The sequence below is a fragment of the Aquarana catesbeiana genome, linkage group LG09, assembly GCF_042186555.1.
Source record: "Aquarana catesbeiana isolate 2022-GZ linkage group LG09, ASM4218655v1, whole genome shotgun sequence".
NCBI lineage: Eukaryota > Metazoa > Chordata > Amphibia > Anura > Ranidae > Aquarana > Aquarana catesbeiana.
This window is the reverse complement of record NC_133332.1, coordinates 235,122,725-235,136,355: the sequence shown is the minus strand read 5'-3', so window position 1 is coordinate 235,136,355 and position 13,631 is coordinate 235,122,725. Positions and strand designations below refer to the sequence as shown.

General features: G+C 43.6%; 1 protein-coding gene across 3 annotated transcripts in view; it reads right to left on the bottom strand.

The window, feature by feature from the left end:
• The window catches only part of NOXA1 (NADPH oxidase activator 1), a 59,576-nt gene extending 55,953 nt beyond the window's left edge, over positions 1-3,623 (bottom strand). For 2 of the 3 annotated variants that reach the window (XM_073599977.1, XM_073599979.1), the window contains exon 1: positions 3,352-3,623. In XM_073599977.1, the coding sequence (XP_073456078.1) occupies positions 3,352-3,525 (174 nt within the window). In that variant the 5' untranslated portion in view covers positions 3,526-3,623. The remainder of the gene's footprint in view (positions 1-3,351) is intronic. The other variant, XM_073599978.1, reaches the window with a different exon arrangement.
• Positions 3,624-13,631: the final 10,008 nt, after the last annotated feature.

Genomic DNA, 13,631 nt, shown 5'->3' with positions numbered 1-13,631 from the left:
GCCGCAGCGACGCGGGCCTCCGGAACGGAGGATCACGAGGTAGCTCTCTAACGCATACCTGTCGGCCAGGAGGGCCAGCAGTTGGCTGTAAAAGAAACCCTAGAACATGGCTTCTGTCCCATAAATACCCTCTCCCAGAATCCCACTCGGAGGACCACCTCCACCGAGTTGTCTCCGGGACAGAAGAGCATCCATACGCTTTGACACGTTGCCTTTCCAACACTAGCCAATAGTAACAACGACACCCACCGGCCCAGTATGGAAACACATGCAACGTCAGCCAAGCTGCAACAGAGGCAAATCTAACTACCCCTAACGAGCAATTTACTAAATTTACCTATCAGATGGTAGATCGCAAATCTACCAGCGCTACATATGCATAGGGATTGCAGTGTTGCCGGCTCCATCTTTCTGCATATCTGGAGATGGATTGGGGACTGTGGAAGAAGGGGAGGATCAAAGAGGACAGGATCAAACAGTCTTTTTTACACGATACACAGGATTAACCCCTTAGGTTGCACCGTGAGTATAACAAGCATGCTTTACTGCATATACAGACTGACTTTACGGTTGTGGGTTTAGTAACACTTTTCAATTCCCTCTTAGAACCAGTCAGATGTATTTGGGGGATCAATTCCTTCACTGATGAAGCGATTTATAACTAAAGGCATTTAAAAACAAAAATGGCAGCCAATCTTATGGACACCGTTTAGAATGACTGGAGTTTTTGTCAAAGGATGGCGGACTGGGCTGCTGATTTCAAACAGCTTCATGGTGTGTACTTCATCATATACATTCCTCTGGCTTCATTTACCTAAATTGTATGTAAACTGTGAATCGCTTTTATTTGCTTACTTTTTTGTCAGTAAAGAATACCATTCAAAGCATTTTGTTATATCTCACAACAGAAAAAGGAATCAGCGCCACAGAAATTCCTGGACAATTGTGGATCCTAATTAAGAATGCTGCCGCTTAATTCTAGTAAAATACTAGTAGGTAGTGTATATGTGTGAATCAACCTAAATTGTGTAATTAATCATATGTAAAATCAAGTGCAAGTGCAGATTCTCTATATAATTGTCCAAATAAGATGCAAGTGCTTATTCCTAGTAAAATACTAGTAGGTAGTGATAATAAATAAATATCAATCCTAGTAAAATACTAGTAGGTAATGATAATAAATAAATTTGCAGCGCAAATCTATGGAATATCCACAATTGTGTAGACAATTTCCACCAAATATGTATTTATTCTAAGAAAGATGGACTTTATATGGTTCTAAAATACCCAGCCCCTCACTAGAACATTCTGCCCCTATTATATGTGTGAATCAACCTAGATTGTGTAATTAATCATATGTAAAATCAAGTGCAAGTGCAGATTCTCTATATAATTGTCCAAATAAAGTGCAAGTGCTTATTTGCTGAATATGTGTCTATGATAGCACAACATGTGTTGAAAGCAAAGCTCTCTTAACCATAAACAAGAATGTGTGTATTAATGATAAACTCCTACAAAAAACCATTGATGCAATTATGACAAACCAAAAACTTGTTTGGAACTTTTTCTGCATGCATGCTTTTTGTGGGATATTTAGCCATTTTTGTTTTTTGTAAAAAAAAAAAAAATGTGTCTTTCCTTTTTTTTTTGATTAATTAATCACATTTTTTTCACATATGATCATGGCACACATATGTGTTTGCACAGTTTAAGACAAAGTGCACATAGGTCTATTTTTAGGTGGTTTTCTCCACACCTATTTTTTACACATTTTTGGTTTGTCATAATTGCATTCAGATGGTGTCAAGCGTGTGTGGCGGCAACCAGGTGAGGAGTACAAAGACAAGTGTGTCTTGCCTACAGTCAAGCATGGTGGTGGGAGTGTCATGGTCTGGGGATGCATGAGTGCTGCCAGCACTGGGGATCTACAGTTCATTGAGGGAACCATGAATGCCAATATGTACTGTGACATACTGAAGCAGAGCATGATCCCCTCCCTTCAGACACTGGGCCGCAGGGCAGTATTCCAACATGATAACGACCCGAAACACACCTCTAAGACTACCACTGCCTTGCAAAAGTAACTGAGGGTAAAGGTGGTGGACTGGCCAAGCATGTCTCTAGACCTAAACCCTATTGAGCATCTGTGGGGCATCCTCAAATGGAAGGTGGAGGAGCGCAAGTTCTCTAACATCCACCAGCTCCGATATGTTGTCATAGAGGAGTGGAAGAGGACTCCAGTGGCAACCTGTGAAGCTCTGGTGAACTCCATGCCCAAGAGGGTTAAGGCAGTGCTGGAAAATAATGGTGACCACACAAAATATTGACACTTTGGGCCCAATTTGGACATTTTCACTTAGGGGTGTGCTGCTCACTTTTGTTGCCAGTGGTTTAGACATTAATGGCTGTGTGTTGAGTTATTTTGAGGGGACAGCAAATTTACATTGTTATACAAGATGTACACTCACTACTTTACATTGTTGCAAAGTGTCATTTCTTCAGTGTTGTCACATGAAAAGATATAATAAAATATTTACAAAAATGTGAGGGGTGTACTCACTTTTGTGAGATACTGTATCTATGTTGGCAAGCAGTTAACTAGAAAAAAATTGCACTTAGCCTCCATTTTTTTTTTTTGCTGCTGTGATCCAAATTCCTGTTAGAGGATGGCTACGTTCATTCTCAAGGGTATGTAAGAATGTATCCACCCTCTCATGTTCTCTACTGAGATGGACTATGGGGGTTTGTAGGGCGCAAGAGCAGTGCACATGATCACAACTAACGTGCACTGCTCATTCCAAACAAACAGAAGTAAGGGGGGGAAATGAGAGGCTCGCGAGCTCACAGAGGACAATACAAGGTGGCAGACAAACACTGTAAGAAATTACGGTATTTAATGAAAAATAGTTTACAGGGCTGTGTCTGGATTATTTCTGGAGAATAAAGATATCATTCAGTGTCACTTTAAGCTGAAAAGACACTTTAGAGGCAAATATGTTGTACAATTTTAGTACCCTACATCCCTATATTGTACCTCTTCCTTTTTGCTTCCCTCTGTGTTTCCTATTCCTAGTATCTAATTTTTGTTCTTTCCTGTTTCGATTTGTTCCTATTTTTTAATTTAGTGATTTAATTAAAGCGCCAGATGCAAATCTTCCAACTCAACTTGCTTATACTGTATGAATCTTATAGCATATGTATGAGTAAGGCTGTATAAAACATTTAATGTATACAAACTTGAAAATTAAATCGGAAAGCCAAGGTTTTGCGCATGCTTCATTGATCTTTTAAACTACCCATGCTGCCTCTGCCAGTATCAGTAGGGAAAGTACCCATTGAAAGACTACTTACCTCCAAGGCATTCTCTAGATCTCCTTTCAGGACCTGTACACATCCGATGTTAAACCAAATCTTTGATGTGGGATCCTCAATGCTTAAAAAATTCTCCAAAGCTGAATCCAGATTCTGATTGTCTGCAGCCAGGACTCCTTCATGCCAATACTTTATGAGATCTTTGTACGGCATCCTGCAGAGAAACGAAGAAGAATGTGTAGATCCACCTGCAGTAAGAGCAGCTGTACATGTATCAGGAAGTGGAAAAGTCTTGTGTCCCTCCCAGAATCTCATTCCAATCCCGTCTGAAGATTTAATGAAAGGGCACGTAGTTAGCTTTTTAAATTCCAGGCTTGCAACACTCACCTGTGTGTTCACTGGGTTGGAACAAAGATTGCAAAAGTCACTTGCACAAAGGACTTATAAATTCAGTAAATCAGTCATCTATGATTTAAAAGAGTCTGTTTGATGGTTTGAAATGTTGCTGTTACATATGGAGGATTTTATACTTTAACTTGCTGATCTCTACTTCAGGGGCAGATCCAGAGTCTAGTCTCGGGAGGGGCACTGCCAGAAAATACGTTTTTTTGGGGGCAATTTAACAGGGAAATGGCTGATGTTGGCGCTTCAATCATCACGGCACCATGGTTATTATAGTGTCAGGATGTTTGAAACACATTATTTCTATTATTACATTGTTATAGAAAATAAAATAGTTCAACTCACCATAATGCAGAATCAGTGGGAGCCCCGAGTGTGTCACTTGCCACATCGCCTGCCACCAGATGCAGATTATCACTTGCCACGTCACCTGCCACACGTTGCAAATTGTCCACTATCACCTGCCACACATTGCCGATTGTCCACTTGCCACGTCACCTGCCACAAGTTGTGGATTGTCACTTGCCACGTCACCTGTCACACATTGCGGATTGTTCACTTGCCACGTCACCTGCCACAAGTTGTGGATTGTCACTTGCCACATCACCTGTCACACATTGCGGATTGTTCACTTGCCACGTCACCTGCCACAAGTTGTGGATTGTCACTTGCCACGTCACCTGTCACACATTGCGGATTGTTCACTTGCCACGTCACCTGCCACAAGTTGCGGATTGTCCACTTGCCACGTCACCTGCCACAAGCTGCAGATTGTCACTTGCCACATGTTGCAAATTGTCCACTATCACCTGCCACACATTACTGATTGTCCATTTGCCACAAGTTGCAAATTGTCCACCTGCCACCCATTGCGGATTGTCACTTGCCACAAGTTGCGGATTGTCCACTTACCACGTCACCTGCCACACATTGCGGATTGTCCACTTGCCACATCACCTGCCACAAGTTGCAGATAGTTACTTTCCTGCTAAGGTGGAGAATGGAGATTGTCAATTCCTGCATCCCAGTCTGAGTCAGACAGCAGAGAGATGATGTAATCTCTCTGCTGCCTGCACAGTAAGTGAGGGCGGAACTACCAGGATGCAGGGTGGTGAGAGATGATGTCATCTCTCTGCTCCGCCACCCACTGATTGGCCAGTCCACCCACCGAGCCTCCCAGCTGGCAGCTTCCCGTCCATCCCTCCCCCCCCACCGAGCCACCCAGCTGGCAGCTTCCCATCCATCCCCCCCGCTCAGTGTGACTGTACGAGCACACACTTACACGCCGACTGTTTTGAGGCTCCAGCAGGCAACAGCTCCGTCTGACCTGTCACAGTCACGTCGGCTTTCAGACTCGAGTCTGAGTCTGACGTGACTCACTGACGTCACTCGTTGCTAGACGCCAGGCGGCCCTGGCGTTAGCAACGAGTGCAGGGAAGAGGCTCCACCCACCTCCTCCTCCTCCAGGTATCCTGCCATGTCAGTGCGAGTCTCTCTCTCGGCGCCGCTGATCGGCTGATGTGAGAGAGAGACTCGGGTAGAGGCAGCGGCAGCCGCATTGGCACTGGCTTCACTGACATGTCAGTGCTACTATTTCAGGGGGGGCAATTGCCCTGTTGCCCCCCCCCCTGGATCCGTCCCTGCTCTGCTTGTACTTAGGGGGTCAGTTAGACTTGTGATCGTGGTAAAACCTGTTGTTTGAGCCTCATTTTTTTCATGTGTTCGCTGACACCCGCAGATGGGGATCCATTCCCCATCCGTCTAGCGGATCAGATCGGATGACTGCCCCATAAAGAAGAGCGGGCTGTGTCCGCGTCCGCTCTGCAAAGTGACCTGTCCTGACACTGACCTGAGCAGGCAGATCCGCCCAAGGGTAAATGTTTGTTAAGTGTGGTGGTGCATGAATAAAGTGTAATCCTTATCTTATTTCTTGCTCCAGTAGTGTCTCTCCAGCTGTGTGATCGATCCTGGGAAAAAGCTAAATAGCGACACCTGCATATGGGACCAGGAATGACACAAAGAGACAGTTAATATAATATTAAAATGATTGGTTGGTTACTTACCTTTAAAAAACTTTATTCAAATCTTCTGAAATTCCACGGTGGTCATGTGACTAGAAGAACCTATGAGAAGGAAAAAAATTTACAACGGTTATCAGAAAGACGACAGCAGCTGAAAAATAACCCCTACCCCTTTTTTTCGCTGTCCTGTGTTATGTGGAATGGTCCCTTGTAATGTTATGGGATAGTTGTTAAGTGGTACACTTCTAGTTCGAGTTTTAATGGCTGAACTATTGATCGGTATAATAATTTGTAAATGGTTGGTAAGATTACATTAATTGAAAGTCAGTTATAAGTACAGTATCTCACAAAAGTGAGTACATACCTAACATTTTTGTAAATATTTTATTATATCTTTTCATGTAACACTGAAGAAATGCTCCGCCGGAGGTTATGTTTTTTTGTGACATAATGTTTTACACAATGTTTTTTGTTAATTCAATAATATCATTGTTATTTTTATTTTACTCCGGTGTTTTCATTCTATATAAGTTACAAAATATATTTCTTGCATCCTTTGAAACACAACAGTTTAATTTATGGGGAGTCTTTTACTATACTTCAATGTTTTATGATTGTGTGCATTTTTGAGTGAGTTTTTTGTGTTTGCTGCACATGTTTTTATTAAATAAATGTAGCACCCTGATGGTTAGGCAGGGTTGCTGGTAAATTTACCTGCCAGGTATAGTTGCCTTGGCCAATTGATAGGAGATCAATTGATTCCGTCCTAATTCTGGAATTGCTGCACTTCCCTCTACTGTCACTAGATGGCCGGGTATCTGGTGGCATTAGATAAGACAAGGGCATTGCAAGGACAGATTAGGAATAGACAGGGTGTCTCAGCTAATGGGCAGGGATCTTCTTGGGTCCCTTGCCCTGCTGGGAGAGCCTATTTATTTGGGTGAGGTCATGTGATCGGGGTTCTGTGCCACATAGACGGCTGTCTGGGTGGATGTGTGTTGTGCTGCCCCGGGCTGCTAGGCCGGAGCTTGAGGCCTATCCCAGGGACATCTGGCCGCTAGGCTGTCTGAGGGCCTATCCAGAAGCAAGAGAGCAGCGTAGGGTTGGGATTGCAGCTTGCAATCCAACCATAAGTGACGGTTCTGCCGGCCGGAGAACCTGTCGTGGTCGGAGGTAGAGGGGAAGCTGTTGCCACTAAGGGACCAACCACCTTATTACCAGGGAGTACAGTGAGTAGCTGAAGCAAGTACCAGAGCAGAATTCTCACCAACCGAGGAAGGTGAAGAATTGGGAAACTTCAGCAGGTGTCAAGCCAGGGACCCAGCCAGTGGAGGTGCCGCTTGCAGAGCAGCCTTATGTGCCAAGCCAGGGACTGAGCAGGCCAGTGGGGTGACGCTTGAGGAGCATCTGTGAGTGTCAAGGTAGGGACCCAGCAGGAAAGTGGGGGTGACCCTTGAGAAAGCTACTCAGTGAGAAGGTTGGAAGAGCTCAGGAGATCCAGTAGCAGTGGATCAGCAAGTCTAGTGAGAGACTGGGAGCTCAGTGGAGTGAAGATCTACAAGAAGTGATTGTAGAGGAAGTAGAGAAGTTTGTTACAACTTGTGTTAGAAACTGGTACAAGACTGTGCCATATGAGACAGCGCTCCTACACATGCAGATGTGGTGTCCGGTTGGGTGCCTTTCCCTGCATGGCTGTCTACCTAAAGAAGTCTCTGAGTCTGCTAATTACCGTTGCAACTACTCAAGGGTGTCCTGGCCCTAACTCTCTCTCCCACAGTTCTGTTCAAGAGAAAATAAATCTCTCTTTTTTAGTGGTGGAATCACCTCAGGCGGTACCGATTTTGGCAATCTAGACAATGGGTATTTGAGTAGATTTTATTTTGTGTAGTTTTTTTTTCACTTTATGTCATCCCAAGATATATAGTGATACTGGTACAGCCTCAGGTGTTCTGCATTATGTTCTGGTAACTGGTTTTCCTACCGTGTAGGTGGATAGCCCTTCCCATTTAATTACCTTTGAAGGGGAGGCGACTCCTACATATATACAGGGGAACAACCTGATTCACATTGGCTATGATTAAGCGCCCATCTGTGGCGTGAAATGCGTTAGATATCTGTCCTGAACCTCTGTTACTGTATGTGACTAAAACAAAGAGAACCCGCTCCAGGTGTCTGTTTCCTAATGATCTCTCCCCTCTCCAGGCTCAATATGCAACCATATGCAAAAACTGAACAAAAAGTTCCGAATGGCCGCACTCCAATGAAAAACGATTTATTTATTGTTATGATAAATCAATACAGCAAGGATAAAACCACTAACGCGTTTCACACCATTATAGCAGGTCCTTATTCATAGCTAAATTTAAAAAGAATGACAAAGACATATATATGCAAGCAAGCAAGACCGTAAATTGGTGTAATTAAGTATCGTGTACACCCACTATAGGTGCCACCATGTTCTCAATTGATATTAAGGTGAGTCAGCTGGACTACTCCTTTGCATAAACACAAAATTAACTCTTAAGAAAAGGATGACTGAAACTGACCCATAAGAATAAAAATAAAAACCACAAGTTTACGGTGATGCATGCATAACATAATGAAACCTAGACTGGTGGAAAACATCCCACCTTGGAGAGTTGGAGAGTCTCTTAAAAACAAAAAGTTGTTTAAAAAAAACTCTCCATAAACAGATGTATATATATATATATATATATATATATATATATATATATATATATATATATATATATATATATATATATATATATATATATATATATATATATATATATATATATATATGTACTTTGATAAAATGCCTGCAGAGTTTTCTGGCAGAAAAACCTGTGCGTGCTTAGCATTAGAATTCTCATATAAACATGTATATAGAAACTAAAACATTTTTTCTATATTAATAAATGTTGCTTTTGCGCATGCACAGGTAGGTAAACCCAATTTCGAAAACTCCCGCAGGCAATCAGGATTCACTGCATAAAAAGCTGTTATTTAGGCCTCTTTCACACGGACTGTCCGTTCAGGTCCGCCTGTCAGTTTTTTAGAACGGACGCTCCATAGACCTCTATGGAGCATCGGATGTCAGCGGTGACATGTCCGCTGACATCTGACCCGATCTGATCCAAAAAGGTGTGACGGAGGAAAAACCTACTTTTCCATCCGTCTGCGGATCGGATCGGGTGACGACGGACTCTACGGTCCGTCGTCAACCGATCCCCCATAGGGGAGAGCGGCACTCTGACAGGTCCGTCGCTGCACACCCTGTCATCTTCCTGCTCAGCGGGGATCGACGGAGCAGAGCGGGCTTCGTACACGGACACGTCCGTGTGAAGGAGCCCTAACCCCATGACAGAAGAACCTGATAAATATATGCAGACCATAATTCCAGCCCTAAACAACATGTTCTTGGTTGTAGTCCAATCACTTTGGTACAGGTATGCAATACAAGGCCTGTGGACATCTAGAACACCTTTTAAATATACATATTATGACATGAAAACTGGGCAGAATAGATAAATGCAAAGAAACAGATAGACATGATGATACCAAGAAAAAACTGTCAGAAACACATATATAATATATATATATATATATATATATATATATATATATATATATATATATATATATATATATATATATACGTTCTTACTGATCTACTTGCTGACATAGCGGCTAATATAAATTATCGGAAGCCTCCATATTTACATATCAGTGCAGTGATATTAGAGTCTGGGAAGTACACACATTATTATTCATAAAAAAAGGGAAATGTCCCATTCATGATTCATCCCCCCTGGTTTTCTGGTGTTAAAAAGAAGATCCAGTATACCTCTCTTTTACATAGTACTCTAAATTTGTCCCCTTCTCTAACTGGCAAAGATATCTTCTCGACGACCCAGATCACTAAACTTGAAGTATTTTTCTAATGTACCAAATTCCAATGATTGGCTACATTAGTGTCATGGCCTTTCTGAATGTCGTACGGATGATCGTACAGGTGATCACGCAATCTGCGTGTAGTACGCCCAACGTATTGTATATGGCATAATTGGCATGTAACAATGTAAACCAGATAACTAGTGTTACAATTAACAAATGTGGTGATGTTTGACTGTTTGTTAGTAGTGGTTGCTTGAACCATGTCTCCTCTGAGAATGTGGGGACAACAAGGACAACCATTGTGTCCACATCCAAATGTGCCCTTAAATTGCAACTGTCTACTAGGACATTTACTGGTATATAAACTCGGTGATAGAGTGCCTCCTAATGTAGGAGCTCTACGAGACACAGTCTTAACCCCATCAGCAAGAATCTTTGCATAAATCATTAAATAGTACCGGTAAGTGTTTAGAGACAATGTTCCTAATTTTATAAAACTCTGTGCTAAACGGAGTAGAAAAAAATGGCGTGGAAGAAAAAGAGAAAGAATTGCCTTTGGGGCCCCTGTTTCTCCTATTACCGTATATACTCGAGTATAAGTCGTTCCGAGTATAAGTCGAGGCCCCTAATTTACCACAAAAAACTGGGAAAAACTTATTGACCCAAGTATAAGACGAGGGTGAGAAATGCAGAGGGTCAACAATGCCCATCTGCAGCTGCATGCCTCCCTGTGTCCTGTGCAGCCTACCTGTACCCTGTGCATGTGTCCTGTACATGTGCATGTGTTCTGTACATGTGTGTCCTGTACATGTGTCCTGTGTTCCTGTGTCCATGTGTCCTGTGTGCATGTGCAGCCTATCTGTGTCCTGTGCAGCCTCCCTGTGGCGATCTCCATCCTCCCTGTGGCGATCTCCATCCTCAGATGGCGGCCGGCGTGTGATGATAGTGTTCGGCGGCCATTCCACAGTTCAAAAGCCGTGCCTCCTCGTCGTCTGTGATAGGCTGACCGCTGACTGCCTATCACGGACATTCTCTCATTCTCATACCACGGACGAGGATGAGAGAATGTCCGTGATAGGCTGTACACTGACAGCTGTTCAGCCTATCACAGAGGAGCAGGAGGCGCGGCTTTTGAAAGCTGGAATAGCCTCCGAACACTATCATCACACACCGGAAGCCATCTGCCTGCATGACACGCTGATCATGCAGACAGACGGCGTGGACTCGAGTATAAGTCGAAGGGGGCGCTTTCAGCCCAAAAAAAAGGGCTGAAAAATTCGACTTATACTCGAGTATATACGGTAATCTTCTTCCTGTCAGGATTTTCTTGCAACAGTTTATCTCTTGGCGTTTTATTAGCGATATTAACCGCTCTTTTTAGTATGGGGTCAGAATAGCCCCTTTCCTTAAAACGAGAAAACATAATTTTTGATTCCTGTGTATATTTCTGTTGTCACTGCAAATTCGTTTAAGACGCAAAAAGTGGCCCACTGGTATCCCCCCCGGGTATGTTTTGGATGGTTGGAGTCTGCTCGTAAAAGTGCATTCCCTGCTATAGATTTTCTGAAAAGGCTGGTAATAATTTTATCACCCATCCCCTTCAGGATGACATCCAAAAAATCAATTGAAATTGGACTCTTATGTCCTGTGAACTTCAAATTAAGGTCATTGTCATTTAAATAAAGCAACACATTTTCCAGACTATCTGCTTCTTCTGAAACTATAAGCACCGAGTCATCTATGTAGTGACCATAAAATAATGTATTTTTTTTTTCCTACCCTAGTAATAGAATGAAAGATCCTGCGTCTCAACCATGGGAGCCAAACTCCTCTATGTGGGAGAACTGAAGGGATTCCTCCTATGCACTGGTGGCCACTAATATGAGACAATGAGGAGGGGGAGGGGTACTCCAGCCCAAAAAAACCTGGTCAGGGTCTACTACAAAATACAGGGGTTTGGTCACACTATATGGTCATATAGTGCTAAGCCCACTTACTGCGTCAAAGTACCCAGATTTTTTTTAATATGTTCAGGTGTTTTTAACTAGCCTTGCAGGATAAATGTCATTCTTGAATGTATACGCTGTAACCTGTTTTGTACTGTTTGTTGGTCTTATAGCAGCACCATCTTGAATTTAAATGCATTTTAGGGTGTGCCCCCCAAATATGTTTTCGTATATTGTAGTGGACCCTGACCAGGTTTTTTGGGCTGGAGTACTCCTCTCCCTCTTCATTATCTCATATTAGTGGCCACCAGTGCATAGGAGGAATCCCTTCAGTTCTCCCACCTAGAAAAGTTTGGCTCCCGTGGTTGAAATGCAGGATCATTCATTCTATTACTAGGGTAGGAAAAAAAAAAAAAAACACTAATCGGGGTACTTTGACACAGTAAGTGGGCTTAGCACTATATGACCATAGAGTGTGACCAAACCCCCGTATTTTTTTTGAATATGTTCAGGTGTTTTTAACTAGCCTTGCAGGATAAATGTCATTGTTGAATGTGTGCGCTGTAATCTGTTTTGTAGTTTGTTGGTCTTATAGCAGCACCATCTTGAATTTAAACGCATTTTAAGGTGTGCCCCCCAAATATGTTTTTGTATAAAATAATGTATTTGTTCGAAGGGGACTACCACATGCAAAGATGCGGGACCTCTCCCACCATCCCATACCGTATGTGACTACTTGGATTTTATCTGACTTTAACCACTTCAATATGGGGCATTTTCACCCCATTCCTGCCCAGGCCAATTTTCAGCTTTCAGAGCTGTAACATTTTGAATGACAATTGCGCGGTCATGAAACACTGTACCCAAATTTTCCTCCACTCTGGCTGACTGGTGGGGAGGGAGCACAACAACCTCCTATCCCTTCTCCCCCTGGATCCTGATCTGCTGCTTGGGAGCGACTGCCACCTATTCACCCTGGGCCTCCAGAACTGCCGCGGGTGTGGGGCAGAGGTCATAGACCCTCTGTCCAGTTGTCAGCGCTTCAGCTGGAGAAGTTTCTTGTAACTCCACAGATGCTGCTATTGGTGCTGGGTAGAGCTCAGTGATGTTCTGCCCTGATGCCAGCTCTTCTGCTGGTGGCTCACTCGGTTGTTCTTCCTCAGCAGAAAAGTCGATGAAATCACTAGTCTCTGTAACTCCAGGACATGGGTTGGCGGCACTTGGGCCCAGTGCCAACACCTTGGCAGGTGATTCGTAATCCATAACATCCTCTGATGAAAAGTCAATTAAACCCATACGTTTCGTGATCCGTGGCTGTGGAATGAGGATGGCTTCCTCTTCTTCTGAGCTCTGGAACTGCAAATGGGAAGATGAGCCGGCTGCTTCATCTCCCGTACCTTTACCCAGCTGCTGGACAGACGCATTGCTCCATTCAAGCTCAACCTGTGCAGAAACAGGATCGTCAAGGTCAGTCAACACTTGCTGCATCCGCCATAAGACCTCTGCGTCCATAGCTGTGGGTGGAGATGTGCAAAGCACACTGTTACTCTGCCACATTGCAGACTCTTCAACCAGGATTTCAGGACTGTCGGCTGGTACTTCTAGATAGTCCCTGGCAAAGGGAGCCCAGACCTGCTGCTGAGCAGAATCTAGCAGCCGTCTGTAGGCGATCTCCAACTCCCATTTCTGATTGGCTAGAAACTCCAAATATTCCAGTTCCCAGGGAACTTCTGAGACATTCAGAATCCGTTTTCTGTATTCCAACATTTCTTCCAAACTCTACTCCAAATCGCTCCCAAAGTCGGGGTCCTCAGACAGCCCCTCTAATAACAGCCCCAGGCAGCCGTAGCCAAAGCCTTCTGTTGGGGTGTCGTCCGCTGTCCACGGGCACAATTGAGCTACATACCAGCGGAGGGCCCTGTAGCTCTCGTCCAACCGCATATGCGCCTGGACCTGCCTGGTTAACTCAGCTTTCCATTCCTTGTGCGGTTGTCTCCCCAAAAATAACCATTCACACTTCATACTGCAAGCAGCACCTTTCTTGGAAGGA